Genomic DNA, 23,289 nt, shown 5'->3' on the forward strand with positions numbered 1-23,289 from the left:
AGGGACAAAAAGCAGAGATCATGAAGGCGGAGAGATTGTTTTGGTTCTCAGTCCATTGTAGGGCAAGGTAAATACACACAATGTTCCAATAAGGCACAATCCCACAATGAAATAACAGAATTGTGTCTGGCTTCAACCAAACTATACTTTTAGCAATTACCGCATTTTCCGGACCATAGGACGCACTGCCGATGAATGGTCTATTTTTTATCCTTTTTCATGTATAAGGCGCACCGTATTATACAGTATATATACCGCATTAAAGGAGTCGTATTACTATAATTTTTTTCGAAATGTAAAACACTTCCTTGTGGTGTACATAAGATGTGATGGTGGTTCTTTTGTCAAAATGTTGCATTGATGATGTTTTACAGATCATCTTCAAGCCACTTTCTGACAGTCGCTTTCAGATGCGCCGTTTTGTGGGCGGTCTTATTTACGTGGCTCACCTTCGGCAGCGTCTTCTACCCGTCATCTTTCTTGTAGCGGGGTAGCGGGCAAGGACGGGAGTGGAAGAAGTGTCAAAAGATGGAGCTAACTCTTTTAATGACATTCAGACCTTTCTTAAATCAATAACGGAGCAGCATCTCCTCATCCGGAAAAAACAAAACCGTAAATGTGTCCCCTGAAAAAACTTACAACTGAAACTCTAATAAATAAAGTTTCTTGGGTGAATAATGTATACTCACTACACCAATATGTTTTAGCGCTTTCGTGGCAAATTAACTGACGGACATAAGTAAAAACTTTACGCTAGTTTATATTAGAAATGGCAACAGCGGAGGATAAATGTCACATAAGAAGATAGAGAAAAAGAAGAAGCTTATTGACTATGGTGTCTCCACGGACTACAAAGGCGGACAAGCACAATTTTTTTAGGATTTATGCAGATCCCAAATACAGATCAGCAGGTATCAGAAAGTAAGAAAAGTGGCTTTTTGCATAATATTGCGAAACAAAATGCCAGATAATATGTCTTACCTTGTACACGCACCATAACAATACTCATATTCAAACAGTGCAGCCTACACTTATCTTTTGTGTTTGACTCCCATCTACTGGTCACACTTATCAAAACACTAATAAAGTACTATCTATATATCTATCTACTACACCATGTACCAAATAAAATTGCTTCAAGGTGGGTAAGCTCAACCTAACTTATTCCTTACATTAGGCGCATCATGTTATAAGGTGCACTGTCGAGTTATGAGGAAAAATACGGTAAGTCCTTATCATTTCTTCAGTACACATTTTGGAGCAAATCTACTAAAGGTTTGCATGTAATTAAAAGTGAAAAATGTATAACGTACGTAATGAGCGTAATTAATTAAGTGAAGTGAATTATATTTATATAGCGCTCTTTCTAGTGACTCAAAGCACTTTACAAAGTGAAAGCCATTATCTAAGTTACAATTAAACCAGTATGGGTGGTACTGGGAGCAGGAGTCTAACGTTTCTTGTCCAAGGACACAATGGCAGCGAATAGGATGGCGGAAGCAGGGATTGAACCTGGAACCCTCAAGTTGCTGGTATGGCCATTCTACCAACCGAGCCAAGCTGCCCCAAGCGTGTCTTGTTTTCAAGTATTTAAAGACTAGGTGCTGATTATTAGCATTTATTAATTTTTCAGTCATTTAGCACTCCCTACGAGATTTATTATGCCTAAAATTGTTCTGCAGCTTCTGTTTTGGGTTTATATTTTGCATATTTGACATGTACGCGCAAACTGGCACAGTTAAGCAAAAATGGTTTTGAGAGAAGACAACGACGAAGGCGAGAGAATCCTCTAACTTGCATGTATGTGTCAACATATTTGGACTGTCATGAATAAATAAAATAGACAACTGTATCTTATTTTCAGCAATATTATATTATAATTTTACAACTGCTGGATGATTTACAGTAAGTGGTCGATTTTAAGAAAATTCCTTTGATTCGTTTTGGTGCCTGCAAGCGTTTTTTTTTTGTTTTTTTTGTTTTTTGCCGTTAAAGATTTGTTTTTATATAAGAAATGTATATCTTATTTTAAAAATGTCTGTGTGGCCGCTCAGGTGTCACATCCTGCAGGTGCAACCCACGGCAGAGAGAATTTAAGTCCCTACCTTTAGTCAAAAGTGATTTATGACCCCTCATAAATCAATGATTTATGACCCCTCAAGGTCAAAGGTCAATGATTTATGAGGGGTCAAGTTCAAAGGTTAATGATTTATGAGGGGTCAAGGTTAAAGGTCAAAGTCAAAGGTCAAAGTCAAAGGTCAGGTTCAAATGTCAAGGTCAAGTGGGTGTGGCTTACCCGGAAGAGGGTGGAGTTAAGACCTGCGGTGGGAGTGGTTAAACCAGGAAGAGGGTGGAGTTTTAAACAGAAAGAGGGCAGAGTTAAGACCTGCGGTGGGAGTGGTTAAACCAGGAAGAGGGTGGAGTTAAGACCTGACAGGGAACAAAGGAGGGTTCAGTTTTTTTAAGAAAGCAATGTCATCTGAGCAGCATGTGACCATATATTTGATAGTTTAAATGTTTACGATCGTTTGAAACAACTTCCAGATTTCGATGTATTGATGGCTGGGAATGTTACGTGTGGAGATGTGGACACACACGCACACACACACACACACACACACACACACACACACACACACACACACACACACACGTAGAGGAGGGGTACAAAAGGGCGGTGTAAGGCTTAGTCATTATTTGGAGCTTTATACGTTAGCGTAAAGACTTTGTTCAATTCGGTCATGATTAGTGAAACGCCTGTGTCGATTTATAAAAATAATAAAACTTACATTGACGCTCCGCAAAAAAGTCGAGTGTTTCTAAATCGTATTCAGATGCCGCCGACCGAGTCTTTGCGTGAGAAATGGGACTTGGAAGCGTACGGGATGGAGGGATCTTTTGGATTTGTATTCAAATACGAAATGGGTGATATCTGCTTATTTCAGCTAAAAGAAAGAAGAGACGGAAGCCCTTTCTCGATATTTTCATCGTTATCTACCGTGGATTGGGAAGTTTTTGGTGGACACGCACACACACGCACACACACACACACACGCACACACACGCACACACACGCACACACACACACACACACACGCACACACTTCACACGCACACACACACACACACACACACGCAGAGGAAGGGTACAAAAGGGCGGTGTAAGGCTTAGTCATTATTTGGAGCTTTATACGTTAGCGTAAAGACTTTGTTCGATTCGGTCATGATTAGTGAAACGCCTGTGTCGATTTATAAAAATAATAAAACTTACATTGACGCTCCGCAAAAAAGTCGAGTGTTTCTAAATCGTATTCAGATGCCGCCGACCGAGTCTTTGCGTGAGAAATGGGACTTGGAAGCGTACGGGATGGAGGGATCTTTTGGATTTGTATTCAGATACGAAATGGGGGATATCTGCTTATTTCAGCTAAAAGAAAGAAGAGACGGAAGCCCTTTCTCGATATTTTCATCGTTATCTACCGTGGATTGGGAAGTTATTGGTGGACACGCACACACACACACACACACGCACACACACGCACACAAACACACGCACACACACACGCACACACACACACACGCACACACACACACACGCACACACACACACACACACGCACACACACACACACACACACACACACACACACACACACACACACATTCGTACGCACTGAAACAACTTCCATACCTCACGAAAACATATTTAAACAGATGGAAAAAACTATCGCAGAACACAGTGTCACGTAGCAACTGGTCTTTACGGTCGTTTGAATCAACAGGTCAGTTTGGGGTACAAAGGAGGGTTCAGTTTTTATGGAAGCTTGAGAATGTCGTATGAATAGCAGCTGGCCACCCATCTGACAGTTTAAATGTTTACGATCGTCTGAAACAACAGGACACGCACGCACGCACACACGCACGCACGCACGCACACACACACACATACACACACACACGCACACACACACACACACACACACACACACACACCATTACCTCTGCTTTACCATGTTATTAGACATTGGTTTAACTCCATTTAAGCATTTAAACGTTAAAAGCATTGCACTTGTACGACGTTGTAATACTTTTTTTTTTACCAGCCGATGACGACGAAGTGAAAGACGATGAACTTTGCTTAAACGGTCTTACAAAGTTGGAAGATGATTATCGAGGTGTGTTTAAACCTTCGAATTATTTAATATTGTGTGTATTCATTATTTTGTTTTATAGAGGATTTGCCGTAAGATCCTAACGCGATCGTTTTAACACAATCGCAGTCTGGTGAGTCAAATGATTCTCATTTTACAAGAAAAAAAACATGCGGTATACGATACATATATACATATATTTACTTACATCTCCGGCTCGCTCGTCTCCCTTAAAGCTGGCGGGTCCGTCAACGGCCGTTCCAGGCAGAGGAGAAGGCTTGATTGTGCCAAAGACTCCAGACATCGAATCCTTGCTCCGAGGGGAAATCATCGAAAACGACGGTGAATGTCCGACAGGCACCCGCTGTAAGTTTTTCTCGTTTTCTGTAAGCTTTTTAAGATTCTCAGGAGCTTTAAAGAGCTCCTCTCACTCTAATGTCTTTCGCTCAAATGAATTTCGCGCCTAAGGGGAATGGGCGGGGACTGATTCCGGAGGTGGGCGGTTGTTTCCGCCAAGCAACCTTCTGGTTGAAATGGAGTGTGGATCAAGATGGATCCCTACTCTATATTCTTTTATTTAACCCAATGTTTTTTAAATACGTGTATAATGCTTTATATCCTATGTGTTGTGAATTCCATCCTACAATATCTTCCAAGGAACCCAAAGAAATGTTACCACACCTCCCGCTTTATTTATTCTATAGATTACCTGAACTATTTCATAAACTAAATCTTGTCTTGTTTCTGATGCTATGTTTTTTTATGCTCATCAATGCACTGTTGGACTGCGAGCACACAACTACTTTCCTTGCTTTGTTTTCCTCTATCCAGTTAACTGCCATATAAATTGCTACCAATTCCCCCGTAAAAACATGTTTTCCTCTATCCAGTTAACTGCCATATAAATTGCTACCAATTCCCCCGTAAAAACAGATAGTTTATCACTGATTATTTTATTTAATACTATGTTTCCTTGTGGGATAACTGCTACAGCTCTTACCTTTTTTTTTTTTTTTTTATATAGTTTTTGATGCATCCGTATATATCATATCTCAATCCATTTTTCTATCCGGTAACTATTTAAATTTCTATTCTTTAGTAATTGCATGTTTTCTTTTGGGTTATCAAACATCCACGGTGGTATTGCAGGCATTGGTACTGTAGGACTAACTTTAATATTGTCAATTTTAACTTTATTACATATGTCTCCTATAATCCACCCAAAACTATTCTTTTTTGTTTTCTCTTTTTCTTGGCAGATTGGTAACACTGGACAAGTCGGATATCCTTGCTTGGATCCTTTTAAAGTTGCCCGATAAACTGCTGAGAGTTGATCTCTCCTCTTGTCCAAAGGTTTTTCGTTCATTTTTACTTGTAATACTGCCACTAGGGTTGATGTAGTAGCTCCACAACATAACCTTAAAGCCTGTGACTGGATCCGGTCTATTTTCCCAAGTCATGTTTTTGAAGCAGATTGGTAAATAATGCATCCGTAATCAATAACAGATGGAATTAAAGTTATAAATATATACATGTATTGTTTTCAACGTTAACCTATCAGCCCCCCAATCATTACCCCTCAAAGACCTCATTATATTTAACACCTTTTTACTTTTTCCCCTATTTTTTTATTTTCCGGAAGGAACACTCCTGAAGGAATAAATAAAGTACTATCTAATCTAATCTAATCAAATCTATTTTGCTGATGTGGGTTGACTAGTTCATATTTTTATCAAACCATATTCCTAAATATTTAAATACTTGTACCTCTTCTATATTTTCACCTTAGAGTTTTTATTTGGAGCTTGTTTGGTACTTTTGTCTTTGTAAAATGTATGACTTTTGTCTTTCCAACAGAGAATCTTAAACCTCAAGCCGTTCCCCAGTCTTGAACATTATTTACCACTTTGTTAGTTTTTTGATTATTTCTTTTGACTCTAAATAATATACTAGTCTTTCATTAATCTTTTTTTTTTTCCATTACTTTTCCCCAAATTTATAATTTCCTGCCTCTTCCGGGTCTTACCCTGACTTGCATATTGGAATTGTTACCGCTAATTTTCCCCTCTGCCGGTCATTCTCCTTCTTCATATATCCTGTCATATCATTTCAAGACCACTTCTTTGACGATGCCACCTAAGTTTTTGATCATTTGATAACCCGCTAGGTCTTTCCCCGGTGACGTATTTTTAACCTTTTTCAAAATTCGAACCATTTCATTCAAAGAAAATGTCATATCCATAGTGTTGGTAAAGCTATTAACGTTGTCTTCCATCATTTCCCCAATATTTAAACTCATTGTTTTTTCTCTCTTTTGTTTTTCCACATTTCTCAAATTATCATTACCGTGCACTTTAACAAATGTTTTTGCTAAAGGTTCTGCTGTTTCTTTACCCGTGACTACATCTTCTTTGATAAATGTGGCACATCATCCTCTTTACCCTTCATTCCTATCTTTACGAATTGTTATATATCCTTTTATTATAAAGTTTAATTTTGGCTTCAGCCCTGTTTCTTGAATACAAATTATACGTGGTTTAGTTTTCATATTTTTAATATATCCCTTTAATTCATGTTCGGTTGCTATCAAACTTCTGGCATTCCACCGGACAATTAACAGGGTGTTGGAATGTGGTAACATGACTCCGTCACGTCTACTCTCCGTAGTACAGCTTGCACCCGGTACCAAGATAGTTCTTTCAACAACTTTGATGCTGCTTTGACAATTATTTTGATCTTCTCAGTCTTATTTTTACTTTCATTTTGTATCAAAGCTGAGTTGTGCTCTCTGGTTTATTTTGCAAATGAACCGACAGAACATGATCATGTACAAGACTCGCCTACCCACAATGCACTGCAACCCAACGCTCCTGGTCGGATGTTTTTTTCGGGGTTCATGGAGAGATGCGGTAAAGAGTGGTAGCCAAGACACACGGTCACACACGGTCACACACGGTCACACACGGTCACACTCGGCAATTATTTTGACCTGGGGAGCAGATATAGAGGAAAAAATGTGTCTGGGGGGCCGGGATATCTGATTTTCAGGTACAAAAAACTTCACAATGACACAAAATAAACACAACAGTTAAACCTCACACTAAAAACAAGACATTGACTTGTACGTTCAAAAGACAGAATAGAACAAGTCAAGACATGCAATGCCATCTACAAAATGTTATGTAAATGTTAGTCATTACACACGCGGCTATGGTTTTGATGTATTTGTTACAGACATGTTTACGTCAAGTAACATCACATGGTTCCATTTGCACATTTCAACAAATCTGAAAAGGAATATTAAGAAGTAAAACTTATATTTAATCCTACCTCTTCTCCGAGCACACGGTGACTGTACATACGGGTCGAAAAATGTTGACCTAATTCAGCATTTCTCAAAGTGTGGGGAATAGAGACATGACAGGTGGGGCGCGAGGAAAGGGAGGACATTTTTATTTTTGATTTTTTTTTACTATGCTTTCATTTTCTATACACACTGTAAATCACTTTGTGATTCTGTCTGTGAAATCCGCCGTATAAATAAATGTAAATTACTTATTTTTCCTGTAGGCTTTAAATTTCTCGGCAGGAGCGAAAGTTTGACAGACATAGCAACAGTAACTTTTGCAGGCAGGGCTAAGAGGAACAAACTTTCGCGCGGATGGGTAGCAGGCTAATGTGCGGACCACAATTACACAAAATGGATACATTTGCAACTCGCACCTCAAAGGTCTGCGGAGAAACAAAAATATGACGGGTCTAATCAACCAAAAAGTCAACCTAAAAGAAAATATGGCGAAGGGTATCTTGCTCTTGGATTCACGGCAGCGGAGGTGGGGGCAGAGGAGAGACCCCTGTGTGTTCTTTGTCTAAAACGGCTAGCAGCAGACAGCATGAGGCCCAACAAAGTAAAGAGACAACTCGAGACCACACATGATGTCCAATAAATTGTTTTGTTGGGGCGATGGGGGTAGGTGGGCCTTGAGTCTAAAGTGGGGATGACAGAAAAAAAAAAAGTTTGAGAAGCCCTGACCTAATTGTACGGATCTCACTTTAAACGGCAAACCGATCATTTAAATGTTTTCACTTTGAATATGAAACGAGGAGTAAAATGTACAATGTACAATATTATCAATTATTTCACAAGGACATGTTTTAAGGATATTGTACAGTATAATTAAATCTAAAATGAATGTGATCACTTTCAGGATCATTTTATTTTTAGCCAGTAAAAAAAATCAAAAATAAAAATGTCCTCCCTTTCCTCGCGCCCCACCTGTCATGTCTCTATTCCCCACACTTTGAGAAATGCTGAATTAGGTCAACATTTTTCGACCCGTATGTACAGTCACCGTGTGCTCGGAGAAGAGGTAGGATTAAATATAAGTTTTACTTCTTAATATTCCTTTTCAGATTTGTTGAAAGGTGCAAATGGAACCATGTGATGTTACTTGACGTAAACATGTCTGTAACAAATACATCAAAACCATAGCCGCGTGTGTAATGACTAACATTTACATAACATTTTGTAGATGGCATTGCATGTCTTGACTTGTTCTATTCTGTCTTTTGAACGTACAAGTCAATGTCTTGTTTTTAGTGTGAGGTTTAACTGTTGTGTTTATTTTGTGTCATTGTGAAGTTTTTTGTACCTGAAAATCAGATATCCCGGCCCCCCAGACACATTTTTTCCTCTATATCTGCTCCCCAGGTCAAAATAATTGCCGAGTGTGACCGTGTGTGACCGTGTGTGACCGTGTGTGACCGTGTGTCTTGGCTACCACTCTTTACCGCATCTCTCCATGAACCCCGAAAAAAACATCCGACCAGGAGCGTTGGGTTGCAGTGCATTGTGGGTAGGCGAGTCTTGTACATGATCATGTTCTGTCGGTTCATTTGCAAAATAAACCAGAGAGCACAACTCAGCTTTGATACAAAATGAAAGTAAAAATAAGACTGAGAAGATCAAAATAATTGTCAAAGCAGCATCAAAGTTGTTGAAAGAACTATCTTGGTACCGGGTGCAAGCTGTACTACGGAGAGTAGACGTGACGGAGTCATGTTACCACATTCCAACACCCTGTTAATTGTCCGGTGGAATGCCAGAAGTTTGATAGCAACCGAACATGAATTAAAGGGATATATTAAAAATATGAAAACTAAACCACGTATAATTTGTATTCAAGAAACAGGGCTGAAGCCAAAATTAAACTTTATAATAAAAGGATATATAACAATTCGTAAAGATAGGAATGAAGGGTAAAGAGGATGATGTGCCACATTTATCAAAGAAGATGTAGTCACGGGTAAAGAAACAGCAGAACCTTTAGCAAAAACATTTGTTAAAGTGCACGGTAATGATAATTTGAGAAATGTGGAAAAACAAAAGAGAGAAAAAACAATGAGTTTAAATATTGGGGAAATGATGGAAGACAACGTTAATAGCTTTACCAACACTATGGATATGACATTTTCTTTGAATGAAATGGTTCGAATTTTGAAAAAGGTTAAAAATACGTCACCGGGGAAAGACCTAGCGGGTTATCAAATGATCAAAAACTTAGGTGGCATCGTCAAAGAAGTGGTCTTGAAATGATATGACAGGATATATGAAGAAGGAGAATGACCGGCAGAGGGGAAAATTAGCGGTAACAATTCCAATATGCAAGTCAGGGTAAGACCCGGAAGAGGCAGGAAATTATAAATTTGGGGAAAAGTAATGGAAAAAAAAAAAGATTAATGAAAGACTAGTATATTATTTAGAGTCAAAAGAAATAATCAAAAAACTAACAAAGTGGTAAATAATGTTCAAGACTGGGGAACGGCTTGAGGTTTAAGATTCTCTGTTGGAAAGACAAAAGTCATACATTTTACAAAGACAAAAGTACCAAACAAGCTCCAAATAAAAACTCTAAGGTGAAAATATAGAAGAGGTACAAGTATTTAAATATTTAGGAATATGGTTTGATAAAAATATGAACTAGTCAACCCACATCAGCAAAATAGATTTGATTAGATTAGATTAGATAGTACTTTATTTATTCCTTCAGGAGTGTTCCTTCCGGAAAATAAAAAAATAGGGGAAAAAGTAAAAAGGTGTTAAATATAATGAGGTCTTTGAGGGGTAATGATTGGGGGGCTGATAGGTTAACGTTGAAAACAATACATGTATATATTTATAACTTTAATTCCATCTGTTATTGATTACGGATGCATTATTTACCAATCTGCTTCAAAAACATGACTTGGGAAAATAGACCGGATCCAGTCACAGGCTTTAAGGTTATGTTGTGGAGCTACTACATCAACCCTAGTGGCAGTATTACAAGTAAAAATGAACGAAAAACCTTTGGACAAGAGGAGAGATCAACTCTCAGCAGTTTATCGGGCAACTTTAAAAGGATCCAAGCAAGGATATCCGACTTGTCCAGTGTTACCAATCTGCCAAGAAAAAGAGAAAACAAAAAAGAATAGTTTTGGGTGGATTATAGGAGACATATGTAATAAAGTTAAAATTGACAATATTAAAGTTAGTCCTACAGTACCAATGCCTGCAATACCACCGTGGATGTTTGATAACCCAAAAGAAAACATGCAATTACTAAAGAATAGAAATTTAAATAGTTACCGGATAGAAAAATGGATTGAGATATGATATATACGGATGCATCAAAAACTATATAAAAAAAAAAAAAAAGGTAAGAGCTGTAGCAGTTATCCCACAAGGAAACATAGTATTAAATAAAATAATCAGTGATAAACTATCTGTTTTTACGGGGGAATTGGTAGCAATTTATATGGCAGTTAACTGGATAGAGGAAAACAAAGCAAGGAAAGTAGTTGTGTGCTCGCAGTCCAACAGTGCATTGATGAGCATAAAAAAACATAGCATCAGAAACAAGACAAGATTTAGTTTATGAAATAGTTCAGGTAATCTATAGAATAAATAAAGCGGGAGGTGTGGTAACATTTCTTTGGGTTCCTTGGAAGATATTGTAGGATGGAATTCACAACACATAGGATATAAAGCATTATACACGTATTTAAAAAACATTGGGTTAAATAAAAGAATATAGAGTAGGGATCCATCTTGATCCACACTCCATTTCAACCAGAAGGTTGCTTGGCGGAAACAACCGCCCACCTCCGGAATCAGTCCCCGCCCATTCCCCTTAGGCGCGAAATTCATTTGAGCGAAAGACATTAGAGTGAGAGGAGCTCTTTAAAGCTCCTGAGAATCTTAAAAAGCTTACAGAAAACGAGAAAAACTTACAGCGGGTGCCTGTCGGACATTCACCGTCGTTTTCGATGATTTCCCCTCGGAGCAAGGATTCGATGTCTGGAGTCTTTGGCACAATCAAGCCTTCTCCTCTGCCTGGAACGGCCGTTGACGGACCCGCCAGCTTTAAGGGAGACGAGCGAGCCGGAGATGTAAGTAAATATATGTATATATGTATCGTATACCGCATGTTTTTTTTCTTGTAAAATGAGAATCATTTGACTCACCAGACTGCGATTGTGTTAAAACGATCGCGTTAGGATCTTACGGCAAATCCTCTATAAAACAAAATAATGAATACACACAATATTAAATAATTCGAAGGTTTAAACACACCTCGATAATCATCTTCCAACTTTGTAAGACCGTTTAAGCAAAGTTCATCGTCTTTCACTTCGTCGTCATCGGCTGGTAAAAAAAAAAGTATTACAACGTCGTACAAGTGCAATGCTTTTAACGTTTAAATGCTTAAATGGAGTTAAACCAATGTCTAATAACATGGTAAAGCAGAGGTAATGGTGTGTGTGTGTGTGTGTGTGTGTGTGTGCGTGTGTGTGTGTATGTGTGTGTGTGTGCGTGCGTGCGTGCGTGTGTGCGTGCGTGCGTGTCCTGTTGTTTCAGACGATCGTAAACATTTAAACTGTCAGATGGGTGGCCAGCTGCTATTCATACGACATTCTCAAGCTTCCATAAAAACTGAACCCTCCTTTGTACCCCAAACTGACCTGTTGATTCAAACGACCGTAAAGACCAGTTGCTACGTGACACTGTGTTCTGCGATAGTTTTTTCCATCTGTTTAAATATGTTTTCGTGAGGTATGGAAGTTGTTTCAGTGCGTACGAATGTGTGTGTGTGTGTGTGTGTGTGTGTGTGTGTGTGTGTGTGTGTGTGTGTGTGTGTGTGTGTGCGTGTGTGTGTGTGTGTGTGCGTGTGTGTGTGTGTGCGTGTGTGTGTGTGTGTGTGCGTGTGTGCGTGTGTGTGCGTGTGTGTGTGTGTGTGTGCGTGTCCACCAATAACTTCCCAATCCACGGTAGATAACGATGAAAATATCGAGAAAGGGCTTCCGTCTCTTCTTTCTTTTAGCTGAAATAAGCAGATATCCCCCATTTCGTATCTGAATACAAATCCAAAAGATCCCTCCATCCCGTACGCTTCCAAGTCCCATTTCTCACGCAAAGACTCGGTCGGCGGCATCTGAATACGATTTAGAAACACTCGACTTTTTTGCGGAGCGTCAATGTAAGTTTTATTATTTTTATAAATCGACACAGGCGTTTCACTAATCATGACCGAATCGAACAAAGTCTTTACGCTAACGTATAAAGCTCCAAATAATGACTAAGCCTTACACCGCCCTTTTGTACCCTTCCTCTGCGTGTGTGTGTGTGTGTGTGTGTGCGTGTGAAGTGTGTGCGTGTGTGTGTGTGTGTGTGTGCGTGTGTGTGCGTGTGTGTGCGTGTGTGTGTGTGTGTGCGTGTGTGTGCGTGTCCACCAAAAACTTCCCAATCCACGGTAGATAACGATGAAAATATCGAGAAAGGGCTTCCGTCTCTTCTTTCTTTTAGCTGAAATAAGCAGATATCACCCATTTCGTATCTGAATACAAATCCAAAAGATCCCTCCATCCCGTACGCTTCCAAGTCCCATTTCTCACGCAAAGACTCGGTCGGCGGCATCTGAATACGATTTAGAAACACTCGACTTTTTTGCGGAGCGTCAATGTAAGTTTTATTATTTTTATAAATCGACACAGGCGTTTCACTAATCATGATCGAATCGAACAAAGTCTTTACGCTAACGTATAAAGCTCCAAATAATGACTAAGCCTTACACCGCCCTTTTGTACCCCTCCTCTACGTGTGTGTGTGTGTGTGTGTGTGTGTGTGTGTGTGTGTGTGTGTGTGTGTGTGTGTGTGTGTGTGTGTGTGTGTGCGTGTGTGTCCACATCTCCACACGTAACATTCCCAGCCATCAATACATCGAAATCTGGAAGTTGTTTCAAACGATCGTAAACATTTAAACTATCAAATATATGGTCACATGCTGCTCAGATGACATTGCTTTCTTAAAAAAACTGAACCCTCCTTTGTTCCCTGTCAGGTCTTAACTCCACCCTCTTCCTGGTTTAACCACTCCCACCGCAGGTCTTAACTCTGCCCTCTTTCTGTTTAAAACTCCACCCTCTTCCTGGTTTAACCACTCCCACCGCAGGTCTTAACTCCACCCTCTTCCGGGTAAGCCACACCCACTTGACCTTGACATTTGAACCTGACCTTTGACTTTGACCTTTGACTTTGACCTTTAACCTTGACCCCTCATAAATCATTAACCTTTGAACTTGACCCCTCATAAATCATTGACCTTTGACCTTGAGGGGTCATAAATCATTGATTTATGAGGGGTCATAAATCACTTTTGACTAAAGGTAGGGACTTAAATTCTCTCACGGCAGCAGCCTGACCCTTGTTACATTGAAAGTGTTCTTATATTCTCCGCTGAAGCCCTCAAATTATTACGTAGAGCTCCTGCCTCGGTTAAGCTACTTGTCGGGAGTTACGCAGAAATTTTGTTCACAAACAACTTGGCTTTAAAAAAAAAAAAAAACTGAAACTGAAAAGGGGCGGACATTTTTGGTGACCGGAAGCGGAATGCAATGTCGCTCATACACACTGGTAAGATGCTCTCATATACACTGGTAAGATCCTCTCACACACACTGGTAAGATGCTCCCATACATACACCGGTAACTGAATTCCTTGCACACATACTACTAAATCTGCCTCTGACATGCAAGTGGTGTGTGTGTGTGTGTGTGTGTGTGTGTGTGTGTGTGTGTGTGTGTGTGTGTGTGTGTGTGCGTGAGAGTAAAACATTTTAGTTGTTTATGTGAGAGCATTTTAGTTGTTTATGTGAGAGCATTTCAGTAGTGCATGTAAGAGCATTTCAGTAGTGTATGTAAGAGCATTTCAGTAGTGTACACTGTAAGAAATGACTGTGAAATTTACATAAAAACTATGTAAAATCACTACAGAAAAGTATTGTAAATGCAAAAATATATATTTTCTGTTTAAATTACAGTGAACTTTTATAAACTATTAAACATAATGTCTTTGTGGTATTTACAACAACATGTGATTAGAATCAAATTTAGTTGTGAAAACTACAAATATTGGTAACAAAAACTGCGAAATATTGTAATACTCATAACAAAACAATTGTGTTAATTCGACATGAAAATATTGTAAAAACTATAGTTTTAGTCAGTTTGTTTTGAAAAATACCCCCAAAAAATGTGTAAGTCACTTTACAAGTGTATGCTGTACTTTTAACATGATTGATGAAACAATGCAAATTGAGGTAATACAAATGTTTTCACACCTTAAAAAAATCATTGTGAACATGAGAGGCTCCCTATAGGCCTATTCATAAACAAAAATATAGGCTACAGTTATAATAATTTGTTTGGAAGATTTTTTGTTTCCCACCTCACCTTACAGCTATTGATAAATATGATTGATAAAATAATATTAATAATTTAAGCATTGTGTCATTACCACAGGCTAAACAACCTCCTCTAACCGCAGACTTGTAGTTGTAGGCTACTTCTTTCTCATTGTACAGTTCGCCTAATTTTTAATTTCAAAAAGTGCTCTAGAAAAGTGCGCAGCTGAAGCCCGTCTCTGATTGGATAGTGACGTGAGGGCGGAAGGAGCGGGAGAAACTCCTCGTTAACGGCTGCAGCTTACGTCACTAACGAGCGAGCCAGAGCTGTAACTTGGCCTGTTTCAGACAAAAATGTCCATATTTTAAGAGCCTAATCTTCTGGAGGTAAAAATGCTCCTAATTGTTTTATGCCAAATAGTGTTGAACATTCCAGACAGGGAGTGTCGGTTGTTGTTGGGCACCTGGCACTTAGACAAATGTCCAGATTTAAAGAGGCTAATCTTCTGGAGTATTTCAACCTGTATTCAGTCAAAAGATCCATTACATGTTCCTTCTTTGCATGTTGTATTAAAAAAAGAAGAGGAAAAAAAAATCCCATTGTTTTGAACTATTAATGATGGCTGTTGAATAAATGTTCCAAAAGTGATATTTTCCTCTCGTCTTTTCTCAAGATGTATTTTTGTTTTGGTGTACAGGTAGTAGAAATAATTTTGCAGGTTTATATGTGAAATTTTACATAATAACTGGATTATTAAAACATAAAAATACAGCATATTATGAATAGATTTTATGTATAATATACAGAACAGCTCCATTTAAAATGCAAAGTTTTACTGTTGTTCTACCAGTTTAAATTAGTTTTTTGTTTGATATTTCCCTGTTAATTTTATCATTTATTGATGCACAATAAGCAACTATTACATGTAAAAAATACAGGAATTGGTCTGTTTATATACAACACCGTTATGCAAAATTAACACTTTTTTTTGTATACTTAACAGTTTTTTTATGTGATTCAGACGTAATTTAATTCACTGTAAATCAATTTACATATTTTGACCGTAAAGTTATCTACTGTGCTGCTGTAATTTTTACAGGAATTCTCTGGTAACCCCAGCTGCCAGCGTTTTCCTGTAAAAACAACATTTTTTTTTAACAGTATATGTAAGAGCATTATACTAGTGTATGTGAGAACATTTCAGTAGTGTATGTAAGAGCATTTCAGTCGTGTATGTGAGAGCATTTCAGTAGTGTAAGAGCATTTCAGTCGTGTATGTAAGAGCATTTCAGTAGTGTATGTAAGAGTATTTCAGTAGTGTATGTGAGAGCATTTCAGAAGTGTATGTAAGAGCATTTCAGTAGTGTATGTAAGAGCATTTCAGTAGTGTATGTGAGAGCATTTCAGTAGTGTGTGTAAGAGCATTTCAGTAGTGTATGTAAGAGCATTTCAGTAGTGTGTATAAGAATGTTTCAGTAGTTTGTGTGAGACAAAAACATTTCAGTTGTTTATGTGAGAGCATTTCAGTTGTGTGTATAAGAGTGTTTCAGTAGTGTGTATAAGAGTGTTTCAGTGTTGTGTGTGAGAGAAAAAACATTTCAGTTGTTTATGTGAGAGCATTTCAGCAGTGTGTATAAGAGTGTTTCAGTAGTGTGTATAAGAGTGTTTCAGTAGTGTGTGTGAGAGAAAAACATTTCAGTTGTTTATGTGAGAGCATTTCAGTAGTGTATGTAAGATGTAATTCTGAATAATGTCCCTAACGGCCCCTCAGAGTATACACCAAATCCTCATTAAAACAGGGTTTACACTTGTTATCGATAGTGCACACAGTCTTAGTAGATCAACCGCAAAACGCCCACTAACAGGACACACAATTTTATAGTTTGCACACGCTCTTTAGTACTTGTTATTTGGATCTTAGTTGATCAGGCCCTTTGTAGGTTGGCATTCACCACTGACAATAGTCTCAACAAACCCATGTGCACACCTCCACGGTGAGCCTGCTGTAGGTCTCCAGCACTTTGTCCTGAGCCTCATCAAAGGCGGCCTCCAGTCTCTGCTCAAGCATCTGGGCAAAACTGCAGGAGTAGATGTTGTCTGTCGGGCCAACAAACCTCAACACTACAGAAGACAGAAGAAAGGATTTTGCAATAAGTATCATAAAACACTTTCTAATGTTATTGAAATCCCAACAATATTAGTAATATGAACATGGGGCGGTATAGCTCGGTTGGTAGAGTGGCCGTGCCAGCGACTTGAGGGTTGCAGGTTCGATTCCCGCTTCCACCATCCTAGTCACTGCCGTTGTGTCCTTGGGCAAGACACTTTACCCACCTGCTCCCAGTGCCACCCACACTGGTTTAAATGTAACTTAGATATTGGGTTTCACTATGTAAAGCGCTTTGAGTCACTAGAGAAAAGCGCTATATAAATATAATTCACTTCACTTCACTTTTATGAAAGTGATAAAAACTTGTGCCCTAAACCAGCAGAAATGCAAACTCTTATTGCTATAAGAGGGACATGAATTCAAACACTAGTGATTAACGCAGAATACAGAAAGACGAAAAAACCCTCAACATCCTTCACTGGTTGTATAATCTGGAACACATAGACGCAAACAGGGTTGACCCAGATGCTAATCTTATGCAGATCGGGCTGCGCCTGATAAAATGGAATATTCTCTGTGTTAATGCTTTATGAGCTGAGATAACCTGAAACGGCATTTATAGTTCATTCAAAAATTGACAGCAGAATATCCTTAGGTGATACTGGAGAGTGCTATCAAACAAGTCATTTTCAAACAAATTATTTCTTGTTAGAATATTCAGTGAACCCTGAGGATTGTCCAAAAGTTCACCCACTGTCATTTCAAAAATATGGGCTTGTCAGCCTGAATCGAGGCTATGCTTTAAAATAAGGTGAATTTTTTAATACTTTAGATCAGAGCTGTCAAACTCATTTTAGCTCAGGGGCCACATTGAGGTGGGTCGGACTGGTAAAATCATGGCATGATAACTTAAAAACAACTTCAGATTGTTGTCTTTGACCAAAAATAGACCAAGAATATTCTGAAAATGTACATATCATAAATAATCCTTTTGACAAAACAGTTCAAATGCTGAGGGGAAAAAAAATGTGTGCGGTTTGAAAAACACAAAAAACTTAGACTTAGTCTCAGTGTATCTACAAAGCCAATAAACATGAAGTCACAGCCTATCTGGGATTGAACAAAATAAATAACAAACCTCTGGATGTCAAATGTGTCATGTCCAGGTATTAATCTTGTACTAAATCAACAAACTCCACACACGGACGGAGGTAGAAACTGTCGAAGATCGTTGAGTTACACTCACTTTTCATTTAGAAGCAATGAGAGTGCCAAAGAACAATGCGTTCAAAGCAGAAGACCTAAAACTGCAGGTTTTGCCTTTCATTTGTTTGAGGGGAGGAGCCACTGCCACGCTTTACCATAGCTATATGCTGTGTACCTCTTGCTTGGACCCGGTATCAAGCATTCGCTTGCCCAACAGAGTTGTTTTTGCGACACCCAATGGACACATTTAGAACAGCAGTTTCTTTCATTAAACAATTTCAATTCAATTTTAAACTTAGCAAACTCATCTCGCGGGCCGCATAAATCCTGTTCGCGGGTCTAATCCGGCCCACGTTTGAAACCTCTGCTTTAGATTGCGTCACTTTTCTTTTTGGATTTTTTTTTTTAGGTTAAACTGTATTGTATTCAGTTTCTCAAACAGCATCACAACGGTGTTATAAAAGTTCAAAGATGAAGATAACTTGGTATTTAAAAGAGATGCACAATACACACATTTTATTAAGTTGTTCACTACCAACCTGATTATCACAAGGATTCCCAGTCTGATCAAGACGCCATGGTTCCATGTGATTTCTTAAAAAGGTAACCAGTTAAACGGCCCAATTTCCCTTTGCTTTGCAGTCATGAGCATTTGTATTGGATTTGGGGTATCAAAGAGAGAGCAGGAATGGATTGAGAAAATCCTGTTTTAGTCTTTGCTGTACTATTCCGCACTTTCTGAATCCTTTTGTGATCTCTGCTTCCGCCTCACTGCTTTCCTGCTTTTGCATTTCATGTGCACAAGTAATGCTGTGCATTTTTAATGTCAACATCATTAGCCGTATAAAATGCAGCATCTCTGCCTAGTAAACGTCTAAACATATTGTATATATATATTTTTTTTTTTGTGACCGTGCACACCAAAATGCTTGCTTCAATGGAAAAAAAACTAAAAAGCAGATGGCTAATTAATAATATGATTATAAATATGTCACATGTTCCAGTACTTCAGAGTATAATTTAGAGAATAGTTTGTACATGTAGGATTATCATCAGTGGATATAATGAAAAATAATAATAATAATACATCAACATTATTATTATATTAGACTTCGACTTAGACAATTTTTAATGATCCACAAGGGAAATAATTGCACACAGTAGGTCATTTAAAAAGGATGGAAAGTGTAAGGATGGAAAGGATAATCCTAAAAATTTACCGTCGTAGCAATATAGATTATAACATATATGTAAGGTCTACATATTATATATACAGTATATAAAATATACTGATGTTTTACATTATAGTTTTGTATAATATATACAATATATAACAAATCCAAATTACCATGTACAATATTACAGTATATGTAACAGCTGCAGCAAAAAAAGGGCAGCATAAAATAAAGAGTACATATATATATATATATATGTCTTGATTGGATTATCCAGAGAATAGTGCTCGATACCGTGGTAGAGCGCAATATGTAGGTGTGGGAAAAATCACAAGACTACTTCATCTCTACAGAACTGTTTCATGAGGGGTTCCCTCAATCATCAGGAGATTGAGGGAACCCCTCATGAAACAGTTCTGTAGAGATGAAGTAGTCTTGTGATTTTTCCCACACCTATATATATATATATATATATATATATATATATATATATATATATATATATATATATATATATATATATATACATATATATATATATATCCCGCCTTGCGCCCAAACATAGCTAAGATAGGCTCCAGCACTGGATGGATCAATATTATTATTATAAGTTCATCTCCCGGAGTCTCCCGCTGTCTTTAACTAGTGATGCCTTTCTTTGTAACTTTCATTGAGGGTCTTTGAATGCACCACGGTTATTCAGAATGAGATTCAAAAGTGAAACTTGTACACAACGTTCTCCTTCGCTGCCACAGATAGACGTATATTTTATCTTCACCTTTCTTTTATCACCTCATCATTTTCTGTAATGTTGGTGGTGCGCATGAATGCTTTTTATTGTGAGCTTTGATGGCATTATGATGTTTGTGTTGAGAAAAGTGCTAGAAGGTAGGTTTGCCGCTCTCCAGGTGAGAGGAACTATTTTGCATTTTCGATAAGGGGTGTAGTTGGTCTTAGACATTTTTCATTTGATGATTAATTTTATTCATTATTAAACTTGCAATGTTTTATTTATTTTATATTGACATTCATGGCATCTTTTTCACTCCTTACCTCGTTAAATAGCAGAAAAAAAATGTTTGAACTCTATAAATGCCCCTCCACTTGGAGGCCCGTGTAAAACATTCACATACAGTACAAACCCCAAAAACAGCTCATTTGGAATTTGATGCCTACAACTATTTTAAAAAAGCTACCACAAAGGGCAAAAAAAAAGTGAGAAATGTGTTTGCTCATCAAACACTTAGTTGGAACATCCCACAGGTGAACAGGCTAATTGGGAACAGGTGGGTGCCATGATTGGGTATACAAGCAGCTCCCATGAAATGGGCAGTCATTTACCATCAAGGATGGGGCGAGGGTCACCACTTAGTGAACAAATGCGTGACCAAATTGTTGAACAGTTAAGAACAACATTTCTCAACGAGCTATTAGCATAAATTTAGGGATTTCACCTTTTATGGTCTGTAATATCATCAAAAGGTTCAGAGAATCTGGAGAAATCACAGCACATTAGAGATGATATTACGGACCTTCGATCCCTCAGATGGTACTGCATCAAAAACGACGTCAGTGTATAAAGTATATCACCACATGAGCTCAGGAACACATCAGAAAACCACAGTCAATAACTACAGTTTGTCGCTACATCTATAAGTGCAAGTTAAAACTCTATTATGCAAAGCAAAAGCCATTTATCAACAACACCCAGAAACGCCGCCAGCTATGCTAGGCCCAAGCTCATCTAAAATAAACTGATGCTAAGTGGAAAAGTGTTCTGTGGTCTGACGAGTCCACATTTAAAATTGTTTTTGGAAACTGTGAACGTCATGTCCTCCAGAACAAAGACAAAAATAACCATCCAGATTGATATACAGTAGGCGCAAAGTCCAAAAGCCAGTATCTGGGATGTTATGAGGGTGTATTAATGCCCAAAGCAGGGGTAACTTACACATCTGTGAAGGCACCATTACTGCTGAAAGGTACATACAGGTTTTAGAGCAACATATGTTGCCATCCAAGCAACGTTATCATGGGCGCCCCTGCTTATTTCAGCAAGATAATGCCAAGCCCCATGTTACAACAGCGTGGCTTCATAGTAAAAGAGTTCTGGTACTAGACTGGCCTGCCTGTTGTCCAGACCTATCTCCCATTTAAAATGTGTGGCGCAATTTGAGGACTTTGTCACTCACAACAAGCTGAATGGGTCAAAACACGCTAGGCACTCTACAAGAAGGGACAGAGCCGCCTCTAGGATAGGATCCTTCAACATCCGTACAAAGATGTTAAAGATATTCTACGAGTCGGTGGTGCCGGCGCCTTCTTGTACGCCGTGGTTTGCTGGGGCAGCGGCAAACAGACTGGACAAGTTGGTAGAGAAGGCCAGTAACGTAGTGGGAGTGGAGCTAGACTCTCTGGCGGTGGTGTCAGAGAGGAGAAGTCTAGCAAAACTCCTACCCATTATGGACAACACCTCCCACCCACTACACTCGAACCTTGCGGAGAGAAGGAGCACGTTCAGTGGAAGGCTCAGACTACCAAAATGCAACACGGAACGACACAGGAGGTCCTTCATACCGACAGCCATCAGACTGTATAATGCATATGTTCCTTATTGACTGCACTTAAATGTAGAATATATGTAGAATATATCTATATTATTCATATATTATGTATTATATAGTACTGCTATGAGGTGGCGACTTGTCCAGGGTGTAGCGGAGATAGGCTCCAACACCCCCCGCGACCCCGAAGGGAATAAGCGCTAGAAATGGATGAATGGATATATTATATATATACAAACGTATATAATATATTATATATATTATATTATTTATTTTTATTATTGTCTATTGTGAGAGAACTGTGGTGCCGAATTTCCCCCAGGTATCAATAGAGTACTTTCTATTTTATTATATTATATTATATTCTATGAAGTCTACATAGGCGGCCCCAGACTGTAGAACAACTTAAAGGCCTACTGAAATGAGATTTTCTTATTTAATAGGGAACAGCAGGTCCATTCTATGTGTCATACTTGATCATTTCGCGATATTGCCATATTTTTGCTGAAAAGATTTAGTATAGAACATCCCTAACAGAAAAGCCCTGCCCTGACGTGACGAGTTGCAGGGCTCCACACATATTCACATCCTTTATAATGGGAGCTACCAGCAGTAAGAGCAATTCGGACCCAGAAAGCGACAATTTCCCCATTAATTTGAGCAAGGATGAAAGATTCTTGAATTAGGATATTGATAGTGAAGGACTAGAACAAAAAAAACAAAAAAAAAAAGCGACGGCTACGAGCGGCGGCAGTGTGAGCGTTTCAGATGTAATTAGACATATTTACTAGGATAATTCTGGAAGATCCCTTATCTGCTTATTGTTTTAATAGTGTTTTAGTGAGATTTTAAAGATTGTAAAGGCATACCTCGAGGTCGGATGGCTGCTGTGAACACGCAGTGTCTCAGAGAGGAGCCGAGGAGCCGAGCTCACAGCTGCCTTTTTTGACAGCTGCTGCAGGACGACGAATAATCCAATGATATCTCCGGTATAATATATATCACAATTTCCCCATCCAAAAACATGCTGGTTGACGTAGAGAAACATGTTCGCTTGACCGCTCTGCTTTCACAACAAACAAAGAAACGCAGGCTGTGTCTCGGTGCTAAAAACAGCTGCAATGCATCGCTTTCCACCAACAGCATTGTTCTTTATAGTCTCCATTATTAAATGAACAAATTGCAATAGATTCAGCAACACAGATGTCCAAAATACTGTGTAATTATGCGGTTAAAGCAGACGACTTTTAGCTGCGAGTGGTGCAGCGCTAATATTTTCTAACAGTTTCCTAACAATTTAGTAAACTAAAAAGGCCGTATTGGCATGTGTTGCAATGTTAATATTTCATCATTGATATATA

At 38.6% G+C, this 23,289-nt stretch overlaps 1 protein-coding gene across 2 annotated transcripts in view; it reads right to left on the bottom strand.

Moving 5' to 3' along the window:
- Positions 1 to 23,289, bottom strand: part of kiaa1549la (KIAA1549-like a) — a 299,333-nt gene that overhangs the window by 165,618 nt on the left and 110,426 nt on the right. For both annotated transcript variants that reach the window (XM_061917395.1, XM_061917394.1), the window contains exon 6: positions 16,861 to 16,994. In XM_061917395.1, the coding sequence (XP_061773379.1) occupies positions 16,861 to 16,994 (134 nt within the window). The remainder of the gene's footprint in view (positions 1 to 16,860; positions 16,995 to 23,289) is intronic.

The sequence above is a fragment of the Nerophis ophidion genome, linkage group LG12 (genome assembly GCF_033978795.1).
Source record: "Nerophis ophidion isolate RoL-2023_Sa linkage group LG12, RoL_Noph_v1.0, whole genome shotgun sequence".
NCBI classification, from domain to species: domain Eukaryota; kingdom Metazoa; phylum Chordata; class Actinopteri; order Syngnathiformes; family Syngnathidae; genus Nerophis; species Nerophis ophidion.